Source organism: Sinocyclocheilus grahami, unplaced genomic scaffold, assembly GCF_001515645.1.
Source record: "Sinocyclocheilus grahami isolate Dianchi unplaced genomic scaffold, SAMN03320097.WGS_v1.1 scaffold3.1, whole genome shotgun sequence".
Lineage (NCBI taxonomy): Eukaryota > Metazoa > Chordata > Actinopteri > Cypriniformes > Cyprinidae > Sinocyclocheilus > Sinocyclocheilus grahami.
Genome location: NW_015505182.1, coordinates 1,474,431 through 1,500,623, shown reverse-complemented (window position 1 = coordinate 1,500,623; position 26,193 = coordinate 1,474,431). Strand labels below are relative to the sequence as shown.

General features: G+C 38.0%; 1 protein-coding gene across 1 annotated transcript; it reads left to right on the top strand.

Annotated features, from left to right (window-relative positions):
- The first annotated feature begins 258 nt into the window (after positions 1 to 258).
- LOC107563734 (host cell factor 1-like) lies at positions 259 to 26,193 on the top strand. The gene is made up of 29 exons (XM_016248709.1): positions 259 to 530; positions 2,979 to 3,170; positions 3,471 to 3,489; positions 4,173 to 4,321; positions 5,099 to 5,259; positions 5,348 to 5,556; positions 5,648 to 5,732; positions 6,510 to 6,616; positions 7,370 to 7,549; positions 7,696 to 8,034; positions 8,133 to 8,284; positions 8,382 to 8,558; positions 9,288 to 9,506; positions 9,622 to 9,726; positions 9,826 to 10,042; positions 10,305 to 10,447; positions 10,550 to 10,682; positions 10,826 to 11,022; positions 11,792 to 12,440; positions 18,037 to 18,164; positions 18,395 to 18,727; positions 20,723 to 20,942; positions 21,019 to 21,279; positions 21,624 to 21,727; positions 21,816 to 21,953; positions 22,058 to 22,243; positions 23,690 to 23,987; positions 24,084 to 24,147; positions 24,573 to 26,193. The coding sequence occupies exons 2-29, from the start codon at positions 2,988 to 2,990 to the stop codon at positions 24,610 to 24,612; spliced, it is 5,196 nt and encodes a 1,731-aa protein (XP_016104195.1). The 5' UTR covers positions 259 to 530; positions 2,979 to 2,987; the 3' UTR covers positions 24,613 to 26,193.

The window sequence follows — 26,193 nt, the reverse complement described above, 5'->3', positions numbered from 1 at the left end:
TCATCAAGGAACAACAAGAAGTTTCTGTGATTGACATCGAAGGGATCTTGTTGGCTTTTGTTCCTGAATTAGATCAGCAATATAAGATGGAGCTAAGCCATGCAGAGATTTAAATACAAATAATAAAATTTTTAAATGAATCCTAAAAGAAACAGGCAACCAATGCAATGATTTTAACACCGGGGTAATATATAAAGTGTAAAAAATGTGTAGAAATTGCCGGAATAGTTTTAGCAGATCTCAGATACATACCTATAGGGTATGATAATTATAAAAGAATTGCCTAAGAAATGCCAGATTGTATATCTGAGCTGCGAGTGAGTGTTTTACAAAGAGCTCTAGAGAGGGACGTGGTAATTCCGCCATATTTGTTACGGGTGGCTGCAGGAGCGGCTGTACATTTTCAAGAACATGGCGGCTTCCAGGCAGGCATGAGAGTGGATACTTCTTAACAGATTTGGCTGAACCTGGGCAATCATTTCAAAAACAGGCCATCAAAACAATTCCTCGGATATTGCAACACGAATCTCGTACGTATGACTTTTGGCGAAGGTCATGCATTGAGCCGAAATGTGTATTTTTTGATGGCGAACATAAACGTAGCCGCCATTTTTCTTGTGGGAGCTGCTAGTGGGTTGATTTGACGACAAGATGGCTGCTTACACCGGGGCGGCATGAATTAAATAAAAATCATCCCGTCTATAGTTTTCGCTTGGAGGAGACTTGCACGGACGTATCTTCTCATAGTATGTATCGGGATGTATTTGCGCGTACGTATTTATGTGAGGATCCTTTGACGAAACGAGGCTAGGTGTGTGTTTTAGCTGCGCTGCTGAGAACCGGGAACTGCATGAATATTATGCACGCGTAAAAGTCTCGTTTAAATGCTCAGACCGCTTAGAAACTGCAGCACTCGGGCGATGGTTTTATTTTGCACTGCACTGGAATCAAACTGCACGCTTAAAATGTAGTATTGTTGCTATTTTGAGTGGCTGACAAGATGGCGACTCCCAGAGAGGCGTGAAAATAGCCTTCTGCATATAGTATAGCAAATTGCAGTAGTCTAATCTCGAGACGATAAACGCATGAATAACTTTTTCCAAATCTTTCTGGGATAAAAAAAAAGGCTTAATCTTAAGAGATAATCCTCAATTTGAAAAAACTCTTTCTGGCGATTTCATTTATCTGCTTGTCAAATTTAAGTGCGCTATTGCAAATCATCCCCAAATTTTTTACATGATGTTTCCTAAAGGGGCTCATATTTGGTAACACTTGTGTCATTCATTAACATCAGTTAAAACAATGAACAATACTTATCCAGCATTTATTAACCTTAATGTTAAAAAGTAGATGCTTACAACAATTAAACAGAATTTTTTAAACATTGCAATATCACTAAGCTGTCAACATTAAGTTTTGACTGAAATCAGCTTTCTTAGATTATGATTTGTCCCGTTGCAGTCAGAGAGATTTGACTCTATGATTGGATTCAGAGAAAAATTATTGTATTGACCTCTAGTATGACATAACACACATATTGATTGACTGATACTAAAATTCACATCTTGACAAAACATGGAATTTTCCATTTCTTGTGTAATGGATATTAGTGAAATGGATCAGGTCAAAGAGGAAGGGTCACAGTGATTAAAAGTTGACAACGCAACAAGTCCGGAAGAGGGAGGAGTCTACTACAAAGTTAATGATCACAAGACTCTTTATAAGGCATCTGAAACACAGTTGCACTTCCAATGCAAGCTTGAGAAATGCAAACACACTGTGAAGGTATTACAGAATGGTTGTCACTATTGTTTATCCTTGATTAATAAAATAAACACAATAATGAAAACCAGCAGAAATTACATATGCTATGCTGTTGCTAGATATAACTAAATATTATGCTATGTTGTGCACTGAATTAAAAAGCATTGGAGAAAAGATAATTTTTAGAGCATCATTAGTTCTCCAATGTGTTTAATCTGATTCCATAAGAAGTACATTAGTAGATTTTTACAGGGATGCATACTTACAATTTGAACTGATTGCTGAACCTTTGGTGGATCATCGGCAAAAAAAGTTTGTATTTAGCCTCTGGAATACCACAGTTGCCTGCAGAAAAGAAAAACAAAATGAGACACAAATTAAATGTCTTTAATTCTAAGCCATGTAAAGTGAATTTTCCTCCTATGAGATTAAATGGAGAGTAAAAGGAGAAAAGACCCTGGTAATGTCAAGTCATCTCTCCATGTTTGTCAATGTCATAAATGCTGCACCGATTTGTCAATATACCAATATCTATGCCATTTTTTAATTAACAATAATTATTGTTGTTATTATCTATCACCTACTGCCTGTAAAGCTTATAAATAGGGACTGGGTTTCGAGTGTTAAGTCTCTGATTTTGTATCTTTGTGTACCTTCGAAGTATTTCACGGATTGGGGTTTGAGTAATTCTCACTTAGCGGTTAGTAGATAGTTTGTCCGATTACACTTGCTATTTAGCTGACTGAAATGAATTGTTTTTATTTGCAGCTCCGCCATTTTTCAGACTGGCGGAGGCTTGTTTCAAGATGGCGACTTCCATGGGTTGATACTCTTTCTGCATCAGGGACATTTAACAGCCTAATGTAATTTTGGTATGTGACTTTAAACTAGAACGTGGTGCTATTTGGTATATAAAATGATCGATGCTGAACTTACTGTGCGCGGTATTTTAGACTAACGTTTGCTTGTCGGCTTTTAGCCCGTCTGCAAGCTCCAAAATGGCGGCATTCATGAATTAATCAAACTTCTGAATAACCCACAGGGTTTGGGGTTTTGATGGCACTGCTGTAATGTTCTAACAATTTATATCTATATTCAGAACGTGTTATTTAATATATACGGTTATATTTTGTGCTATATTTTTGCTGACTTGTGCTCACAGAAACAGATGTTAGTGGCTAAGAGTCGCTGAAGTGCATTGCCTTTTTCCTCAGTAAAAGGACATGACGTCCCCCGGTTCCGTTGTGCTTGGACCCTCCGGAGCTCCGCTGCAGCCGCGATGGAAGCGGGTTCTGGGATGGTCCGGGCCGGTTCCCCGACCGAGACACGGGCACAGAGCCGTAGCCATCAAGGAGCTGATGGTCGTTTTCGGCGGAGGAAACGAAGGGATCGTTGACGAGTTGCACGTTTAATGTGTCAGAAAACGAATATCTAACAATAAACTTCGACTTAAATCGCCATCTTTAGTGTGGGACAATAAGCCCTTAATATATAAAGTGTAAAAAATGTGTAGAAATTGCCGGAATAGTTTTAGCAGATCTCAGATACATACCTATAGGGTATGATAATTATAAAAGAATTGCCTAAGAAATGCCAGATTGTATATCTGAGCTGCGAGTGAGTGTTTTACAAAGAGCTCTAGAGAGGGACGTGGTAATTCCGCCATATTTGTTTTCGGCGGAGGAAACGAAGGGATCGTTGACGAGTTGCACGTTTATAATACTGGTAAGGACAATGTTTTTATTTGAGGAACGTGTGTATATGCGTACAAACTTCAAAACGTCGCTAAATGTGCTCTTTGTGTTTACCTTGTCACACTTTTTCAGTATTATATTTCTTGCGCGCAACGATGAAGATCCGACTTAACTTGAAGTTACAGTCGTACGTTTTCTGCATTACGAAGAAAAATAGAACTGCATATTATATTACATATGAGCATAGTATTTGTATATAAATAATCTGTGAGTTCATTGCCATGTCGCTCGCAGCTCGTATGTTGTGAAAAGAAAAAGGCGCCAGAAAACAAAAATGGACGTTGGCAGCGTCACGCGAACGCCCCTCCTGCACGTGCAGCAGTGCGCCTTTTTTGTTTTCTTTCCGCGAATGTTGTGACTGTTGAGTAGTATTGTGGATATTAGGCTGCTCTAGACTAGACAATACATTGCCAGTAGGTAGTTCCAGAAATGTTTTATATTGATAGAGATATATCTATCTATTTTTTTTAATCAAATCTTCCTTTGTCTTTTAATTTTGTCCTACTGTCTAATTTATGTCGACTATTAGTGCTTTGAATTTATAAAGTGTTTCATTCACCTTGGCTTTAAAACTGCAAGAGAATGTTTTTGCAAGTCGTCTGCACCTTATCACTGAGTACTGACTGAGCAATGAAATATTTCTTTCTTTTTCAGCAACAAACCAATGGTTCATACCAGCTGTTCGTGGAGACATTCCTCCCGGCTGTGCAGCTTATGGTTTTGTATGTGATGGCACACGTCTATTAGTGTTTGGTGGAATGGTGGAATATGGAAAGTACAGCAATGACCTTTATGAGTTACAGGTGAGAAAAAGTTCTTTAAAATCACTCTGTTATGTGACTAAAAACTGGAATACACTAGACAACTTTTGCCTAGATATGCAGACTAAAATATTCAGCTCTATATGCCTGAAAGCTGTAGCTGGCCTGCTGATTTTGGCCAGTCAAGAGTTGACAGATTTCACAGAAAATTACATAGTGTATGATGGGCACACTTTCTGAATTTTTAGCTTCGGATTATGCTCCATCTAGTCGGTTGATATCAAATATGTTTGCTATTTTGAGCCATCTTTTAGACCACACATTAGCCGTATTTCCACTATCGTGCCAAAATAAGCATGCTAGTGCGTGCCAGGGCCAGATCACCGAATGAGGCAGAAATGTATTATATATGTGATGCTAAATGCTAAGTATGCTGTCCATTGGTTGAAGAACTTGTATAGAACATAGGATTATAATCATGTATTTATTTGGTTTAAAAATTGTTCTGTCTCTTCCCTGTGTGTTTGTTGATACTGGACTTCTGCATCTTCATATGCCATAAATTTCATATATTCCGTGTAACTCATAATTCTGTTTTTCTGGCTGTGAGCTCCCATTTTATTGTTTTATTTTTATTTGTTATGTGTGTCCAAGCAATGAGGTGCATGTTTCTGTATCAGTTTGTGTTTGGACTGACGTGGAAGACTGTCTGGTAGTGTGTGACCCATAGTTATTTAGTGTAAATTACCCAGTTATGCATCGTTGCAAGTGTATGATGCCTAGTGTTTTATAACCTCTTCCTGTGGTTACTATTATCAGGCAAGCAGATGGGAATGGAAAAAATTGAAACCAAAAGCCCCTAAAAGTGGAGCCCCACCATGTCCTCGCCTGGGCCACAGTTTTTCTCTTGTAGGCAACAAGTGCTATCTTTTTGGGGGGCTTGCCAATGACAGTGAAGACCCCAAGAACAACATTCCCAGGTATTATTTCCTACTATATAATAATGTGGTCAGTGAATAAATATTTGTATATTATTTGGTTCATAGACTCACTCACATGTGCTTCCAGATATTTGAATGACCTTTATACCCTCGAGCTACGTCCGGGCTCCAGCGTTGTGGGCTGGGATATACCGGTCACATATGGAGTGCTGCCTCCTCCAAGAGAGAGCCACACTGCTGTAGTTTATACTGAAAAAGCTACTAAGAAGTCACGTCTTGTTATATATGGTGGAATGAGTGGTTGCCGTTTGGGAGATCTTTGGACATTGGATATTGGTATGAAGGTTATCGCTGTGCTGTTTGTCAGACAATTAATTCAACCAATCAATTAGGTTAAGCAATAATTAGGCCATTCTTTGCTTTACAGATACACTGACCTGGAACAAGCCTGCACTAAGCGGCGCAGCTCCCCTCCCCCGTAGCCTTCACTCAGCCACCACTATTACAAACAAGTGAGTTTCAGGGTGATTTCACACCTGTAGATCGATTGCTTTGTTCCAGAACAGGGATTAAAATTATTACAATGTTGCTTTTTATTCTTGGTGTGGTTCGCTTTCACATGGCAAAGTTTCTAAACGGACCAGATTTATTAATACAAGTCACGTGCGAGTAAACTGTTCTCTCATTGGTCAAAGTTCCACGGTTTATTTTCCCGAATTCCACTCACGCATGTCATCCGTCAGGATGGAATGATAACAGCTTCACGGGCTGCTTGTTGTTGTTTTGTTTTTTTAGCTGTCGTTATATTAATTTTTATAAATAAACGTTAATAACATTTTTAAAATACACCTACTACGAAGAAGAGCAGTAAAACGGCATTATAAAATGAAAATGTGCGCTTTGATTTTGAATGGCGAAGACGTGCTCACCCACAGACATTCACAGATTCATTTTGAGGTATTAGCAAAACAACAAAATTAATGCTTTTCATGGAACTTGCGTAATTACCCATTATACATTGGGATATAGCCTGGTTCGTTGGTCTATTGGACTGGATTGCTTTCTCACAACAACCGAACCGCTCAAGATTTCGTTTTCCGAGGGTGATTGCCGTGTTCACATATGCCCAAAAGAACTGAGCTAAGGGGGGAAACGTGGCAGGTTCCGAAACAACAGGCCAGGTGTGAAAGCACCCTCAATGTAATCTAGAATTGCATCAACAGGGAATTCCCTAAATGCACACAATGGCGTTACTGACTTTTTAATCCTTTTATCTGTTTTGTCTGCAGAATGTATGTTTTTGGTGGCTGGGTTCCCTTAGTGATGGATGATGTGAAGGTGGCCACACATGAGAAGGAATGGAAGTGTACAAACACTCTGGCCTGCCTGAACTTGGGTATGTTTGTACATGTAAAAATCTTTGATCAAAAATTCAGCGAAAACAGTCATATTAATAAAATATTATTGAAAATAACTGTTCTCTATTTTAATGTATTTTTTGTGAAGGCAGAGCTGAAATTTTAGCAGCCATTATTTCAGTCTTTAGTGTCACACAGTCCTTCAGAAATCATTCTAATATGCTGATTTGGTGCACTAAAAAACATTTATTATTTTCTGTTATGAAAAGTGTGCTGCTTAATATTTTTGTGGAAACTGTGATGTATTTGTTCAGGATTCTTTAAATATAAAGTTCAAAGTAACAGCATTTATTTGATGCATATTTGAATACAAGTATGAATTTCCTTCATATAAAAAAAAAAAGTGGAGTGACCCCAAACTTAATGGTAGTGTGTGCCAGTACGTCAATACTGATATTAAAAAGAGTACAGATTATTGACTCAATATGTCTAGTTTGTGCATTAAGTGTGAATGCAGCCTGATACTGCTGTCTTTATTGTTGTTAATATAAATGAAACAGTTATCAAAAACAAATCTTTGTTCTGTGTTTCCTAATTATTGCCAGGTTACATAATTATTAGTAAAAATGTATTTTGAAATTGATTGTGAAATTTCACTTATTGTGTTATCTACAGGAAGTTTGGTATTGTGATAATATTATCTGTAAAACGGTAGGACTTTGGAATTGAGCCCAATTTGATTACAGTTACCAAATCCTTGTTTAAAAAAAACAAACGTATTTTCATTTAAGACACCTTGACATGGGAGACTGTTTTGATGGACACTTTGGAGGACAACATACCACGTGCACGAGCAGGACATTGCGCGGTTTCTATTAACAACAGACTTTATGTTTGGAGTGGACGTGATGGGTACCGCAAAGCTTGGAACAATCAGGTGTGCTGCAAAGACCTGTGGTACCTGGAGACAGGTGGGTGCAACAGATATGCAGTATGGGCTATTTATGGTACAGTTAAACTGCTTCATAAAATACCCAAATGCATAAAATGTTTCACACTTGAAGTATTTTTTTTGCATCAGTTGATTGGTTGTCGGTATTGCACTTTTTCTTTGCAGAGCGACCTAATCCTCCTTCACGGGTACAGCTTGTCCGGGCCAACACAAATTCTTTGGAGGTTAGCTGGGGAGCGGTGTCTACAGCAGACATGTACCTGCTTCAGCTTCAGAAATATGATATCCCATCAGCCACTGCTGCCACATCACCAGCCCTCAACGCAGCTCCCTCCCTCCCTGGAAACTCGCCTAAGTGTCCAGCGCCTGCTGCAGCTGCTCCGTCTGCTCAGAGTCTGCCGCACAGTGGCATCACCCTCGTGCCCCAGGCTGCTTCTCCCACAGCCTCAGTTCTGCCCAGCACACCTGCAAGTCCTGTGGCTGCCTCAACAGCCCGTGGACCAGGTGCCGATTTGTTAAATTGTCAGTAGCTTAATTTTACTTTTTTTATTTTTTTCCCCTCATGAAAGGTTGAGTTTAACTTATTTCATTTTATATTTAAGCTATTCTGAAAGTTGCAGCCCCTCAATCAGGCACCGGGACGTCAATTGTCACTGTGCGACAGGCCACCCAGGCCGGAAAGTCCCCAGTCACTGTGACATCACTTCCTGCAGGTGTTCGCATGGTAGTGCCAACACAGACCACTCAAGGATTGGTATGAAGCAAAACAAATCTATAAAACTGTTGATGTCTTATAAATAGTTTTATTTAAATATGTATTTTTCCCCCTTTTCTTTTCTTTTTTTTTTTAGCCCAGCAGCCCTCAGATGAGTGGAATGGCAGCTTTGGCTGCAGCTGCTGCAGCCACTCAGAAAATCCCTCCTTCCCCTGGAGCCACTGTTCTCAATATGCCGGCTGGGGCCACAATTGTTAAAACGGTGGCTGTGACACCTGGGTCCACCACAGTTAGAGTGGCATCACCTGTCATGGTAATTATCTTAAGATTGTCACTGTGTGAAATCCTTCATATTGCCTCTTGCCCCTTGGGCTTTATTTCTCATGTTCGACCTATTTTGTTTTTTTTTATTTTTCTATTATTTGCAAAAATACACTCCTGTTCAAAAGGTTAAGATTAGTATGATTTTTTTAAATCAGCAGTGTTGTATTGAATTTATCAAAAGAGAATTTATGGCTGTTCTACTTATCAAAGAATTAAAAAAAAAAAGTATCCCAACTGTTCTCAACGTTGATAATGATAAGGAATGTGTCGTGATCACAAATCCGCATATCAGAATGATTTCTGAAGGATCATGTGACACTGAAGACTGGAGTAATGGCTGCTGAAAATTCTGCTTTGTCATCACAGGAATAAATTACATTTAAAAATGTTTTTGTGTGTAATATTTCACAATATTACTGTTTTTACTGTGTTTTTGATCTAGTAAATGCAGCCTTAGTGAACATAAGATACTTCCTTCAAAAAAATATTAATATCTTCAGTACCGTATTGTGTAATGCTTAAATTAAAAAATAAGACTCAAAACAGCAAAACTTACATGGTTCCAGCTCTGAACTATTGATTGGAGGAGCTGAATTCCAAACATGCATTCGCCAGCATACACATATTTATATATGAAATTATATATTTTTGTGGGAAGTTGTTTATGCTGCAGTCTTGGCCAGCACTAATTTCGTGGCCCACAAATATTTTGTCGTAGGTAAGCAACCCTGCCACTCGCATGCTGAAGACTGCAGCTGCACAGGTGGCCACTCCAACAGTGTCCAGTCCCACTACAGTTGCTCGGCCCATCATCACTGTGCACAAGTCTGGCACAGTTACCGTAGCCCAGCAGGCTCAGGTTATGACCACGGTGGTGGGCGGAGTCACCAAGACCATCACTCTTGTCAAGAGCCCGCTTTCCATGGGAGGAAACTTGGTACAGTGTTTTAAATTCTGGCATAGGTAAAATTAAAAAGGTAAAAAGATCTAGTGGACATAGTTTTATATCTATAACCTTTTTTATTTTTTATTATTATAATTTTTTTTTTTAGCTCTCCAGCTTGGGCAAGGTGGTGTCAGTGGTACAGACCAAACCAGTGCAGACAGCTGCTTTGATGGGACAGGCCTCCTCCAACCCAGTGACTCAGATTATACAGGTATTGAACCTATAGTATAACTAGTTTTAAGTTTCTGAGACACTCACATTAATTATAATTTGAAATAATCTCAACTTCAATTTCATTCTTATTTCATAGACTAAGGGTCCCCTCCCACCCGGCACCATTCTGAAGCTGGTAACATCTGCGGATGGAAAACCAACCACCATAATTACCACCAGTCAACCAAGTGGCACAGGAAACAAGCCCACTATCTTGGGCATCAGTGGCATGTCCCCCTCTACCACCACCAAACCGGGCACCACCACTATTTTTAAAACAATCCCCATGTCTGCTCTACAGCAGGGAGCTGCAGGTAAAGAAATGAGCAATTTTGTCAAGAAGTCTTTTTGTCTTTTGATATACACAATAAAGATGATAAATATCACTTATTATATTTATTTATATTATTGTTATTAACAATATTTTTTTTATTGATTTCTATTTGTGTGTAATTTATTATTAACAACTTTAATAATAGTGTGTTTGTCAATGATTAACAACATTATTATTAATAATGCTGATAATATTTTAGGTGGCTTTGCTTGGACTTAATGAGCATCTGTTTTCTGTTGTAGGTGTGACTAGTAGTACAGGGGTGAAGAGTCCTATTACCATCATCACCAAAAAGGTGATGACATCTGGAACAGGAACTCCTGGCAAAATCATTACAGCAGTGCCTAAGATTGGTACAGCAGCTGGCCAGCAAGGCCTAACACAGGTATTGGGGTTCAGAATATCTGGTGCAAAATGGGAAAACATGATGCCGTTGAAGCACTTGAAGCCCATTTTCTTACCTGGCTTGTTTATTTCCTATCTGAAGGTTGTTCTAAAGGGAGCTCCTGGTCAGCCTGGAACCATCCTTCGCACTGTGCCGATGGGAGGAGTGCGTCTCGTGTCTCCAGTATCTGGGGTCAAGCCAACTGTGACAACACTAGTTGTGAAGGGAACAACTGGTAAGGATATTAGCCTAATAAAGTCGAAAGTTAACGTTCATTGTTAAAAGACTGCATGTGTCTCTGTGCCAAGTGTAATTTAACAACCTCTATTATGAATGATTTAAGTATTTTCCTCTCGCTGTGTCCGTTCTCTTTCTAAGGTGTAACAACTCTTGGCACAGTCACAGGAACCGTTTCTACCAGCTTAGCTAGAGGAAGCTTAGCCAGTGCCAACGCCACCCTGGCAACTCCCATCACCACTCTGGGCACGATTGCCACCCTCTCCAGCCAGGTCATTAATGCTACCGCTGTGCCAGCTGCTCAGAGCAACCAGACCACTGTCACCTCCACCATGCAGGTTTAGGACCACATAATCTTTTCAGATTGTTTTTATGGCAGTTGTATATAATTATTCCTTAATTATTGCAGCTATTTTGTTTATCTTTAATTTTTTTTTGTTATAATGCTAGTATACTTTATAGTTACATATTTTATAAATAATTACTTACCGAAATTGTTTTTGTAGTAAATACATTTTCTACCTATAAACCACCATTTATTCATCTTGTATAGTAATGAACTGATATGGCTTATTTAATGTCCGATATGATACTGGTTGATAGCAATATTAATCATCATTATGTACACTATTGGTAGGGGCCTGAAAATTTTAATGGTTTTATAAATTTTACAAGTCTCTTATACTCAACGAGTCTTGTTTTTACTCAGTGTCACACGATCCTTCAGACATTTTTCTAATATGCTGATTTGGGTAAAAACTAAATCTGTGATACATTTTTCAGGATTCTTTGATAGAAAGTTCAAAAGCACAGCATTTATTTAAAACCGAAATCTTAATGAGATTATAAATGGCTTTATGGTAACTTTTTTTTAATCAATTTAATGTCTTTGCTGTGTAAAAGTATTAATTTCTTTAAAAAATAAATAATAATAATTCTGACCGGAAACTTTTTATGAATAATTAATATGTAATAAAAAATGGAAACTATATGCTAACACACAAAATTGTTGTATTTACAATGAACCGTTTTACACAATATTTACTTAATTTACTGAAAAATATAACGTAATCTGTAGTCACTAATCTTGTGTCGTCCTTTCTTAAGCCCACCCAGGTGACTCTCATAACAACGCCCAGTGGTGTGGAGGCTCAGCCTGGCCAAGATCTGCCTTTTTCCATTCTGGCCTCTCCCACCTCTGAGCAGCCCACCTCTACTGAGTCTGGTGCAGGCGACGCTTCTGGCAGTGTTACTTTAGTGTGCTCCAACCCACCCTGTGAAACGCATGAAACGGGTACAACAAACACTGCCACCACAGCATCTGCCAACATGGGCGCTGTACAGAGGGTCTGCTCCAACCCACCATGTGAGACCCATGAAACAGGCACCACCAATACAGCAACCACAGCATCTTCAAATATGGGCACAGCTCCTGCTGGCACTGTCCAGATGGTCTGTACCAACCCACCCTGTGAGACCCACGAGACGGGCACGACAAACACGGCAACCACGGCATCATCTAACATGGGCGGAAATCAAACGGGAATGGTGCAGAGGGTCTGCTCAAACCCACCCTGTGAGACCCACGAGACGGGCACGACAAACACGGCAACCACAGCATCATCTAACATGGGCGGAAATCAAACGGGAACGGTGCAGAGGGTCTGCTCAAACCCACCTTGTGAAACTCACGAGACGGGCACCACCAACACAGCAACCACTGCAACCTGCAGTATGGAGACGGATGAGGAAACAGGTACTTTAGATTTCCACAAGATTTTTTAAATCTACACATTTATAGTATTTACAAACCAGGGTCTCATTCGCTAATAATTGTGTGGGTTATTTGTATTTATATGCACAAGAACTTTTTCTTATGAAAAATAATTTTCTTAATTTTTTAAGTTCGAGTTTGTTCGATATCGATATTTTCTTTATAAGCGATTCGATATGAGGCAATACCATTTATATCGATATACAGTAGTTTGATACGAGCGCATCTGAAAATATAGCGGAGGAGACAGACTGAGCTGCTGCGGAGAAAGTGCATAATCCAATTTGTTCTAAACATGTGACAAGCTTCATATTAAGGCCTTCAAAAACTGGTAAGACATAGTTTATAGTTTCATTTTGCATATTAGTTTAAGCAGCTCAGCCCGTCGTTTGCTCTGACAGAAATGCTGCATGTGCCGCTGACAGAGATGCTAGAGCAGGGATGGGTCTTTTAGTACGGCCCGCTGGACCATATTAGACTCGGATGATCAATTTTAAAACAGTTGAAAAGCAAGTCACTAAAGATTGCTTTCAGTTTGTTAATACTATCTCCAACCAGGAGAGGTCACTATTTCCAGCCGCTCCCCTATGAATTTCAGCGTAGTAGGACGTGCACTCTAATGTAAACATTCACTAACATTAGCAAATAATAAATGAAAAACTGACCATGAAAACAGTATTTTCAAGTCAACATGGTAAACAGATTATCTTTTTACCAAGTTCAAGGGGATACCCATATGTTTGGATTGTTTGGAAATCTGTATTTTATTTAAATCGCCATTACACCACTGCTCACAAACACCGGGGACGCCAGAGTTGCACTTGCCTCAAATTTCAAAGGTACAATTCATAGTCAAAAGCTTTTTGCCAAATGCATGACAGAAATGTTTGCACTGGACTATGTTCTTATTAGAGTTTCCGCGGGTCCTTAAAAACGTCTTCAGTTAAATTGTTTACATTTTTAGGCCATGCAAACTCTTAAATGGTACAAAAAGTCTAAATTATAAGAGGTCTTTTGGGACGGAAACACAAGAATTGCTATATGGATTAATATGACGATTAAACTTCAAAAGGCTACGATTTCACTGAATAAACTTGAGCGCTGCTGGTCAGCTTTGTGTACTGCGGTTACTGGGGAAATCACTATATGCACAGTTTTGAAAGTGAAACCTGCTGGCAGAGAACAAATTAGCTTTTTCAATAAGCCCATATGCTATTTTTGCTACATATTTTTAAATGTGAACCAATGGATCGAAAAAAAGCTAATGCATTATAAAAATCTAAACAATTAAGACACTAAGATATATTTATATGTTATTTAATATAATAATTCATTGATAATACCATATTGACCCGAATATAAGACGATGTTTTTTACTTGGAAATACATCTGAAAAAACGCGGGCGTCTTATATTCAGGGTCTAGACTTTGACATGTCAATAATACACCCACAACAATAGGTGGCGCCAAATACGCATAAAACAAGTGTGCCATGAAATGCGTAATGTAATGCGTGTTGTAAAGACAGCGAGTAAAAACAAAAGAAAATAAAACCTTACAGCTGCAGGAGTCGTGACTGTCACGTTAGCCTGATGGGACCAAACTCCCTTTGTGATTTTAAAACTTAAGACAGTACCCAGATTTGAAGACTACAGTAAGATTGAACTTCTACTGTTAATAAGATTTTGGTAGGCTACTATTAGATGGATAGCCTAAATGTCCTAAATCAGATGGGCTAACTGTTTTTTTTTTTTTTTTAATGGTATATCAAAAAGTGTATATTTTTTTTAAATGTGATTGTTGGTACATTTTACCAGTTTTTACCGTACTTTAAAAAAAATTTAAAATAGGAAAAATATGCAATATGAAAATAATTGAAGACAATGTTTTTTACTGAGAAAAAACAAGATTTGTTTTTTAAAAAGCCTTTTTCCAAAAAGTACAGGGTCGTCTTATATTCGGGCCAATACGGTAATTGTTTAAATTAATATAATAATTGATACTTTTGACTCATCCCTTTTCTTAAAAATTGTTTAAAGGCTGAAATGTGAAGTGCAGATCTTAAAAAGGTCTTTAATTTGATTTTAAAATCCTGCAGATACCAGGTTATTTTATGGTAAAATTCTTTTTTTTAATTGTCCTTTTAGGTTGTTTTGTAGGGCTGGGTATCGATTCAGAAGTTTCGATTCGATTTTTGATTTCGATTCTCGATTCGATTTGACTATATGAACGAATATAGATTTAATACAAATCCTATATTTATAAAAAATGAACCGGGACCATAAGATTACAAATGGTTAATTAATAAAAGGAAATTAAGAGCCACAAACCTGTATATTAAACACTTTTTATTTTAGGTACACTTGGGTACAATAAAACAAAACTCTATATTCAAATGCGTACAATGAATAGACAGAATTTTGATGCAAGATGAAAAACTGATGCTGAAAATTGGACAAGTCAGAACAGTCGCATGCCTTGATCAAACAGGATCAGGTTATTTTATGTTTACGATAAAACAAACATTAGCTGTAACATGGAGGCTGCAAGCCTATGAACGGTGTAGGAAAACTAATACTGGCTTTTGGGTGATAGTTCACCCAAAAATAAAAATTCTGTCATTTATGCATGTATGAATTTAGTTTCTTCTGTTGAACACAAAAGAAGATATTTTGAAGAATATGGATAACCAAACTGTTTTGGTCCCCATTGACTTCCATATATTTTTCTCCGTACTATGGAAGTCAAGTCAATAGGGCCCATCAGCTGTTTGGCATATAGCTTTGTTCTTGTCCACAGTATCTTTGTCATCGTGCTTGCGAAATCTAAAATGCTTCCATACCTCTGACTTTTTATGTGAAGGTGGTGTTGATGTCGGGAACGCACCTGAATCCGCTATTTTAAGCAATGAATGAATGACGGACTCTCCGTTGTAACATCACGCAAGGCAAATAAGGGGGTGACATCTAGTGGATTAGACTAGTAATAAGATTAACGTAAATCTTATGTTCAATGTTTGCAGAAATAAATATTGAAAAAAATCGATTCGTGGCCTTTGAGAATCGATATTGAATCGACCACATTTAAAAAAAATTATATATTGAAAAATCAATTTATTTTTTTTGCCCAGCCCTATTGTTTTGAGAATGTTCTGTAGGCTACTGATAAAAAAGAAAATGACCCCTGTATATTTGTTTGTTGCAAATTTACAGACAATGCAATTGAAATGTTTACATTGGCTAGTCAGGGTAATATTTCTGTCCACTCCCAACAAAGTTTTCCTTCTGAATTAGCATACCTGCACAAGTTTTATACTTAATAAAATCTTTAAAAACAAATGACATTAGTTATACTTTAATTTCCTTTTCAATAAAAAGGAAATTGAGTAAAACGGTGTAAAAGGTGTGTGGACGTTGATTAGTAATCTGGCCCCTTGGTATAAAGAAGAAAAAATGCTGGCCCTCGTCACTATCAAAGTTGCCCATCCCTGCGCTAGAGGCTACTCGTGCTGTTTAATGTGTTTGAGGTGCTGTCTTCCTGAATGCATAACTTTCACAGGTATATTCTCCATCTGTAAATGTTAGAAAGCCATGGAAATATTTAAATTTTTCTGTCAGAAGTGCATGAGCCTTCTGCTTTGGGATTCTCCACTATACTTCACAGACTTCAGTGAACGAGCGCACGGCGCACATGCGCGCCAAACAGACAGAGCTCAATTAAAGAGGAGCGCAAAAATAATGATTTAAAATACACATTTCGCTGAAATATTTGTAGTTGGACAATAAATGTGACATGTAGAATTTTTAACCTACAAGTAAGTCTATTTTTATGATATCGCTGACCGTAAAGTGACTGTAATGGGCTAATCAAAATAGCCTAACACAACTCTGTGCTTTTGTTCTAATTTTTTTTTTAGTTTTAGTTTAGTGAATTTAACTTCCACTTTAAAAGCTTTATATTTGTTTTTAGATTGCAATGTTAGAATGAAATGTGATTTTAACCCTTTTTTGCACATAATATAAAGGCTTACATGGTTGCATTCAATTAATTTATTTTCATTGCCTTTAAAGGGGTCATATGATGTTGCTAAAAGAACATTATTTTGTGTATTTGGTGTAATGAAATGTTTATGCGGTTTAAGGTAAAAAAAAAACACATTATTTTCCACATACTGTACATTATTGTTTCTCTATGCGCCGCCTTTCTGAAATGCGTCGATTTTTACAAAGCTCATCGGTCTGAAAAACGAGGTGTGCTCTGATTGGCCAGTGTGTTGTGATTGGCCGAATACCTCAAGTGTGTGACGGAAATGTTACGTGATGCCATACTGTGATGCCCTGTCTGGCCGGAGCGATGAGACCAAAACATTAAAACCCATTATAAACAAGGCATTTGTTGCATCCAGTGGGGACATAATTACGGATTATAATGACTTGTACTGTCTTTTTATGCGTTGCATCGCGGCGCGTAAACATAAAACCATGTCTGCATTTGTGATCGGAGAAATGACAAACAAGCGCTACTCTACACTGCTCAAAACTCGCGTTTGAATCATCAGTGGCAAATCCTTCAAATGAAAACGTACTTACAGACTGTGAGTCAGAACAGCCTGCATTGTAGTCTTTGTACTTTACCAGGATCAGGAAACAGTCCTCCATAAAATGTGCTGCACACAAATGAATATTTGGGTTGAACTGTTCTGGATCAGTGTTGTAAATACAACTTAACCACTGATTTCTAGCCGTGTCCTCTTTTGGAAGGCAAACAAAGTAGTTTGCTTTAACAACGAAACGGGGCCGGTGGGCTAGAGTGAGCGGTGGCGGGCGGGCTTGAGAACGGCTTGCCCGGCGAATTCGACGAAGGAGCGTCCGGAGGGCTTGCGGCAACCACATGTGACTACCCCGGGCTGGACTCCGCTTCATCCACAGTGAAAGCCGATCCGGCAATCCACAGCGCGAAGTTGATGTATTCCCTCAGTGACCAGCACATTTTAATCGCATCATATGACCCCTTTAATATGTATTGTTTTGTTGGACAACATTGGGCATTAAGTGATATATATAAATATATATATATATATATATATTATTTTTTTTAATTTATTTTTTTTTAAATACAGATTTTTTTAAATACAAAAACAAAAATACAGAGATGTATACTGTATAATGCAAATCGGCCAAAAAATACAGAGATATAAATTTTTGCCCATATCGCCCAGCCCTACCTCATTCTAACATTATTGAAGTTTGAGTATTTTAAATGAATGACTGTGTGCCTGCAGCCTGAGGCTAGTGATTTGCATAAAACATTTGTCTCCAAATTATGTCCACATAATGGCTTTTCTCATATATATGTATGTATATATATATATATATATATATATATATATATATAAGATAAAATATCTATGTATAGAATTTCCTCAACATAATTGTAAGGCTGCTCACAGCCTTTGTGTGTACACAGATTTCATGCACAAATTAGTGAATGAGACCCAATATTAATTTTTTCTTATTTGCAATTTGTCCTTTTTATGTCTTGTAAAAGTTGATGGTAACAATTTATTTTGTATATTTAGCCCAACAGAGTGGTGAGGCATCAGAACCTACCATCAGTACGGAAGGCTTGCCGTCCACTGCAGTGCCCCAGAGCAGAGCCATTACTATAGTCACACAGGCCACACCTCTACCAGGACCCGCTGTTCCAGTGAGTGACCTGTATTTTGAGATCTAAACGTGCTTATATTTTATTACCATGATATTGAATTAGAGAAAATGTAAGGTAAGACCTTTCGTACCCTTTTGGAACTAATGCAAACCATTAAAGAGCCTGAATGTTAGTGGAGGACTTCATGTTGAAGGGTGTTGGAGGGGAGGGTTGAAAAGAAAGGCATTTATAACATTAGCAGGTTTTCTTTCTCTGTCCTTCTCCTGTAGTCCATCTCTTCAATCACGGAGTCATCCTCAGAGGCCGGAGCTGAGCCGGTTTTTATGGAGAGCTCGGAGGCAGAGTCTTTGCAGGCAGAAGGCCAGGCTGAAGCGGAGGCAGTCGCCATGCAGGCAGAGTTCCAGACAGAGGCGGGGGCAGAAGCAATGCCAAGTGCCTTCCAGGCGGAGGCAGCCGCATTGCCGAGTGACTTCCAGGGAGAAGCCGTAGCGGTAGCCATGCAGGCAGAGAGCCAGGCGGAGGAAGGGGCAATGCCAATGGAACATGATGCTTCTAGCATGGCAGAGGGAGAAACCGCTCAGGAGCAACTACCGACAGCTGAGGTACAGTCAGCTGCATTCTAACTGTACAATTTACAGTTATTATTGGAAAGACAGACCAATATTCAATAACTTTTGTTTGATATTTTTAACTCTTAACTTAAAGCTGCAGTCTGTAAGTTTTGCCTCTTTGTCGCCATCTCGGTTTGTGAAACCTGCAATTGCAGTAACTTGCGGAATTATTTTCATTGCGTGGGTTGTGCACGGCTCCAACATTTTGAGGTGAATGTGTGGTTGTCGGTCACCACACCGGTGTGGATACTGTAATGTACGTCTTGGAATATATGACCCAAATAAGAAATTTCACCGGATATTGTCATCAGAACAAGTAACAAGTCTGCCACGTGTGTTCTGACCAACTGAGGAAAAAAGCAATACAATAAATCGCTCTACCAATGGTGATTTAAATCTAACGATACATTAGCTCATATCAAACCATGCAAATTATTATTATTGTTATTATACTTTGTTCTCAAATTGTTAATGTTGACAACATTAGCATTGCGTGACTACGTGTATGTCGTGTGTATTAGCGTGTAGATTTCAATTTCTGGACAGTCTAATCTCTAATTGTCATACCATTCGAATTTCATATTAAGAAATTCTTTTAACCCAAAAAGCAAATTGTTCTTCCTTTGAACTGGTTGTCTTTAAAATACAAACCCTGTGTAATCCCAGGCTATCTGTAATCAGATGCACATTTAAAACTGGAATAATTTAATTTCAGTCGCATGTGTTTCATAAACACATAATCCTTTCCGGATTACAATCCGCCAACAAAATGATCAATTTAATTATTCCAGCTGCTGTGAGAAAAGGCTATAAACAATACGCCACCTGCAGGATCCTCACATGCGATAGCCTACTAGCTCAACTCAATCTTATGTTTACAGACGTGACGTAATGAAGCAGCAGCATGCTCGAATTTCCCACGAAAACCTACCCGTACCACTCAAATTAGAAAACATTATTATAAGCTTAACATTGTGAATCGGGCTTAAGTAAGGCGATGGTTTTGAACACTGGCTGGTTATGCACTTGCTCAAATATTGATTTAGGATAATTTTTAACCAAATAAAAATTACGGACTGCTTTTTTAACTCTTATGAAAAATATTAATATCCTTTAGAGACAAATTGTAGTTTTATTTCCAGTAAGATTGCATAAAATGCTGTTATTGCAAATTAAATTGAATCGGACAAATTTTTAAAGTGTTATTTTGTACTTTTTTTTTTATTGATTTATTTGAATAGTAGTTAACATGGAAAACTGTAAAATATTAATTTCTTACCAAAACAAGTAAAGGTTAATGTAAGTTTTATTTCCAGTAAAATTTTTCAGCTATTTTTGCAAATAACTTGTGATATCAAGCTAATTAGCAAAAAGTATTATATTTAAAGGGATAGTTCCAAACCCGTAAGACTTCAGAACACAAATTAAGATATTTTTGATGAAATCTGAGAGCTCTCTGATCCTCCCATAGACAGCAAGGGTACTATCACGATCAAGTCACTGAAACGTAGTATAAACATCGTTAAAGTAGTTAATGTGACATCAGTGGTTCAACCGTAATTTTGCGAAGCTACAAGAATCCTTTTTATGCACAAAGAAAACAAAAATAACGACTTTATTCAACAATTCGTCTCCTCCGTGTCACCCTGGTGCTGTTTTGGAGAGTATGCGGCGCATGCTATGATCTAAACGTAAACAACGTTGCGCACTAAAAGTATTCTCGTAGCCTCATAAGATTACGGTTGAACCACTATGTCACATGGATAATTTTAACGATGTTCTTACTACGTTTCTGTGCCTTGATTGTGGTAGTACCCTTGCTGTCTATGCAGGATCAGAAAGCTCTCGGATTTAATCAAAAATATCTTAATTTGTGTTCTGAAGATGAACGAAGGTCTTATGGGTTTGAAACGACATGAGTAATTAATGACAGAATTTTGATTTTTGGGTGATCTATACCTTTTAACTTTTTATTTAAAAAAATAGATGGAGGGTGTAGAGGCAGCATCACAAGCCGAGGTGCTGGCCTTGCCACCAGAGCTGATGTTGGACGGGCAACCCACAACGCTGATGGTGACGGGTCTGACCCCAGAGGAGCTGGCTGTCACGGCAGCCGCAGAGGTAGCGGCCCAGGCTGCAGCGACAGAAGAGGCCCAAGCTCTCGCCATTCAGGCTGTACTACAAGCAGCACAGCAGGCTGTTATGAGTGAGTCACCATCATTTATCTGCAGAATCCCAACCTAGGACCTGCACATGTTTATTCTGTCTCATTCCCTCGTCAGGCTCAGGTGATGCCGGAGGAGACAACCAGCAGACCCACACCATACCCATCGTTCTGACCCAGCAGGAACTAGCGGCGTTGGTTCAGCAGCAACAGCAGCTCCAGGCAGCCCAGCAGCAAGCTGCTGCCCAGGCCGCACTGCCCACTGAGGGTTTGGCTCCAGCTGACAGCCTAAATGACCCCTCCTCAGAAAGCAATGGACACAGTGAGATCGCCGCCACACGGACAGTAGTCGGACTGCTGCCTAGCACCTCAGCAGAGAGTATGCGTGAAATTTCACTTTTCAATAGTATCGACTAGTATCAACGTTAGTCGTTTTGAACCATTATTATAGTTGAATTATGCAGTAACTCAAATGTGCTAAATAGTCTAAAGTTCGGTCACATTACCTGTTGTTAAAGTTGGTTACGCTTACCGCTTAGTTACGGCATTGACCAACTGAAAGCTGCTTGGTTTGAATGTGACATGTGAGCTGCGATTCACTTCGCTACACTTTTGACAATAGGCTGCTTACAGATAAAACATGACATTTATTTAAATAAAATTTCAAGATGTGACGACAAATTTGCTGTTTATTTCCATTAATTCTGTTTATTTCCTTTGTAGCTTTGGCTCCATCCAGCACATTAGCCTCTGCAGTAGTTGCCAGTCCAGCTAAGATGCAGGCAGCTGCTGCTCTGACTCAAGTGGCCAATGGTATTGAGGCTGCGGTAAGTTTCATGGGTAAAGAATCACGGTAATATGCACAGAAGTGCAAAAGCATAGTTTAAAATCCTGTTTTCTGTTTTTCCCCCACAGAAGCAAAACCCTCCCACTGTTACCATCAAACCTCAAGTGAAGAAAGAAAACCAGTGGTTTGATGTTGGCATTGTCAAAGTGACCAATATGGTTGTAACACATTTCTACATGCCTGCAGATGACGCCGCTTATGTTGAGGTGAGCCACAATGAGATTCTACTTCTAACCATATTTTAAGACCTTGTGTCATTGCTTGTTTGTAAAAGTAAGTATACTGACAGAACTTGTGTATTATGCTGCAGGATGATTCTGGCACAATCCCTGACTACAGCCAGATGAAGAGGGTGGACCTTCAGCCGGGGACGGCCTACAAGTTCCGTGTGGCGGGTATAAACACATGTGGGCGTGGAGCCTTTTCTGAAATATCTGCTTTCAAGACCTGTTTACCGGGCTTCCCAGGGGCACCGTGTGCCATAAAGATCAGCAAGGTTTGCACTTACTGCTACATACGTTTTATAATAAAGGACTTTTTTTAATGGCAATTAGGCCTTAATTTTGTTTTACAAAAATTGATTTTGACAGATTTCTGATTTTCAAAGATTTAAGGAAAAGTTTAAATGAATAGAATGATTGTTTAGCCTACTTAATTTGCTTTCAGTTGCATTTAGAATAGAATAATTTAGAATAATTCAATAAGCCAAACTGATTTAATTCATTAACTTTAATGTTTAATTTAGTATGTCTTATGATATTTCTTTAACAATGTTTTGTCCAATGTACACTGCTGTTCAAAAGTTTGAGATCAGTAAGATTTTTAAAGAAGATTCTTATGCTCAAGGCTCTATATTTGATCAAAAATACTGAAGAAACTGTAATTTTGTGAAATATTGCAATTTAAAATAACAGTTTTCTATTTTAATATAATTTAAAATACAATTTATTTCTGTGAATCAAAACTGAATTTTCATCCGCCATTACTCCAGTCTTCAGTGTCACATGATCCTTCAGAAATCATTCTAATATGCTGATTTATAATCAATGTTGGAAACCGTTGTGCTGCTTAATATTTTTGGGACCTGCAATACTTTTTTTCAGGATTCTTTGATAAATAAAAATGTAAAAAGAACAGTATTTATTCAAAATAGAAATTGTGTTCAAATATAGCCCACACTACTATTTAAAAGTTTGGGGTCAGTCTTTTTTTTTTTTTTTTTGAGAAGAAATTAAAACTTTTATTCAACAAGTATGTGTTAAATGTATAAAGTGATAGTAAAGACTTTTTTATTTTTTATTATTAAAGGATTCCTTATTAAAGGATTTTTTTATTCAAAGAATCAAAGAAAAAAAGTATCATAGGTTCCAAAAATATGAAGCAGCACAACAGTTTCAACACTGATAATAAATCAGCATATTAGTAAGATTTCTGAAGGATCATGTGACACTGAAGACTGGAGTAATGATGAAAATTCAGCACTGCGTCACAGAAATAAATGATATTTTAAAGTATATTAAAATAGGAAACAAATAATAGAAATTGCAATAATATTTTACAATATTAGTTTTTTTTTCTGTATTTTTGATCAAATAAATACAGCCTTGATGAGCGTAAGAAACTCCATTAAAAAAAACATTAAAAATCTTTATTATCCCAAACTTTGAACAGCAGTGTATGTGTTTTAACCCATTGCTGACCAACACAATTTACACTACTGTTTAACACTTCAGGGTTGGTAAGATTTTTAATGTTTCTGCTCGCCAGGGCCACATCTTTTAAAATTAAAAATAAAGTAAAAAATGTAATATTGTAAAATAATTACAAAAAAATGTTTTAAATAAACATTTTGAAAACATTTTATTTAATATAATTAAAAAATTTTTTTTTTATCATTACACGCATAAAAACGCATCCTTTCTTTACTTATTTCTCTCCTTAGAGTCCAGACGGTGCACACCTTACATGGGAGCCTCCATCCTTGACATCAGGAAAGATCACGGAGTATTCTGTCTATCTGGCTATCCAGAGCAGCCAGACCACTGAGGCGAAACCCTCGGCCCCGGCCCAGCTTGCCTTCATGCGTGTTTACTGTGGGCCAAATCCTTCCTGCCTGGTCCTGTCCTCTAGCCTGTCCAACGCCCACATAGACTACACCACCAAACCCGCCATCATCTTCCGCATCGCTGCACGCAACGAGAAAGGTTATGGCCCGGCTACACAAGTGCGATGGCTGCAAGGTAAAGGTTTGCTTTGGTGGACAAGAAAGGTTTTTGTTTCCGGTAGTGACCAGGTAGATTTTTAACAATTGATTTGTTTCGCCTCTTGTTTTGTAGAGTCTAACAAAGATGGCCTTTCTGCAAAGCCTGCCCCAAAAAGAGCAGTTACTTCACCAGATACGTGAGTGTCTCCAGTATTAGAAAAGTGCATTGGATCAAAAATACAGTAATAATGTTAAATATTACTATTTAAGCTGTTTTCCTTTTTAATGCTTAATGTAATGTATTTCTGTGATGCAAGGCTGAATTTTCAGCAGCCGTTACTTCAGTCTTTAGTGTCACATGATCCTTAATCATTCTATTGTGCTGATTTATTGATCACGTCAGTGACACATTTTAAGGATCATGTGACGCTGACCTACCTGTGTACAGATGATATTAAGCAGCACAACTGTTTTATAAATATCATATAAATATTTAATCAATTTAAAGCATCCTTGTTAAATAAAGGTGTTAATTTCTTTAAAAAAATATTACTGTCCCCGAAATTTTAAACGGTAGTAGAAATATGGTTGATTATTAAAATGCTTGTATATTTTATTACAGGAAAGGGACTGGTCAGAAGAAAGCAAGAATGGACCAGTGAGCACCTCTCCTCCGTTTGTCCTCCAAGACCAGAAAGACTTACACTACTCCTAACGCTCCATCCGGATTCAACACGTCTTCAACTGTAACCATCCTTCAAAACAGCACAAAATCTGCAAGGAAATAGTGTTTAAGAACACAGTTTCTAGGGAAAGCCTTTTTCTTTTTAATAGTATGAATGGAGAAAAGCACATTGCTTATTTTTGAGTATTTTTCAACATACTTGGAGTGGGAGAAAGAAAAAACAAATTTGCTTTTTCCATTGTAGAGTCTTCCTTTCTGCTCGCCCCCATTTTTCAAAACCTATATCTTGCTTCAGCAAATTCAAACACCAGTTTTAAGATATTTGTAATGTTTGTTCTGTCAGCTGGGCTCAAATGAAGTAGCTCTCTTTTCTGCGATGGACTTCAGTGTGAAGTTTTAGTTCACGTTAAATGTGTGCATACTGCGGTTGGATTTCTGATTGGAGATGACTGATGTTATTTTCATGTGAGAAATGGGGGGGGGGGAAAAAATCAAGCACTTGTCCTCAGACAAGAGGGGATATTTTTCACTTGAACGGCTCAGTGAAATAAGATCTGCATAAGGAATCGTTCTGGACTCCAGCCTCCTGGTGAAGTCTGCACTTCTGCATTGAGCAGAAATAGAGGCAGAACTGCAAATAAAGAAGTGGCCATGGAAGTACATTACTGGCAGGACAGAGACTTTGCTAGAACTAAGATTTGCCATACAAACAAAAAATGAAAAACAAAAAGGGGAAAAGCAAAATTTCCCAAAAAATTTGCAAGCTATGATGAAGATCTTTTGTGTAGTTTATTTTTGTATTTTTAAAGCTTTTCTCCTGTGTGTATGTGTATGTCTGTGTTTTTTTTTTTTTACTCACTACTTTTATTTTTTTTTGTTTTAAAAATTCTTGGCCATCCCCATTGGTTTAAGGATTTGTGGAAAGATTTTCTTGTCAAGTACTTTTACATAAGGAAAGACATTGTGTTTGTGCTCAAGTTGAGTGGTGATGTGCTACAGCTGAAAAGATGTAAACATCTGAAGGGCTTTTACTTTGTTTACTGAAGATTTCTATGCTTGTTTCCACTCTGTGTTTGTGTATGCCAAACCTTGAGATGTAAAAATCGTAAAACTTTTTTTTTTTTTTTTTTTTTTTTAATTCCTCACCTTTATCAAACCGCCGTTTATTAGTAAACACTCAGCTTTTCCCCTTCCTCTGGCTTGTCCTCTTAACTTTTTCACAACATAAATTTGTAGAATTTTCTCTGCCCTAGATTGGGAAGGAAGTTGTCCATGTGAAGATAAATTTCTACTTTTTTTTTTTCCACCTTTGATTATCTGAGGTATGCAAACTAAATGTTCAGTGTATACCTGTATGTCTCCATGTGGGTGAGGATGGCTGTACTCACTCTTGGTGAAAGCCAAGTTCGGATTCGACTGTAATATAGTTAATTCATAACGCAAGAAGTGAAGATGATATCCTGGCCTTTTATATATTTACCTGTACAACGTTTTTACATGTTGGTCATCTCCTGATTGCCTTTTTTGTCTTGACTTATAAAAGAAACAGAAATATAAA

Bases quoted from the DNA above. Each gene is read 5' to 3' on its own strand.
- LOC107563734 (XM_016248709.1), top strand. From the start codon at position 2,988: ATGACGTCCCCCGGTTCCGTTGTGCTTGGACCCTCCGGAGCTCCGCTG. The intron at 21,280-21,623 runs GTATGCGTGAAA...TTTCCTTTGTAG, and splicing joins GCCTAGCACCTCAGCAGAGA to CTTTGGCTCCATCCAGCACA. The intron at 22,244-23,689 runs GTTTGCACTTAC...TTCTCTCCTTAG, and splicing joins GTGCCATAAAGATCAGCAAG to AGTCCAGACGGTGCACACCT.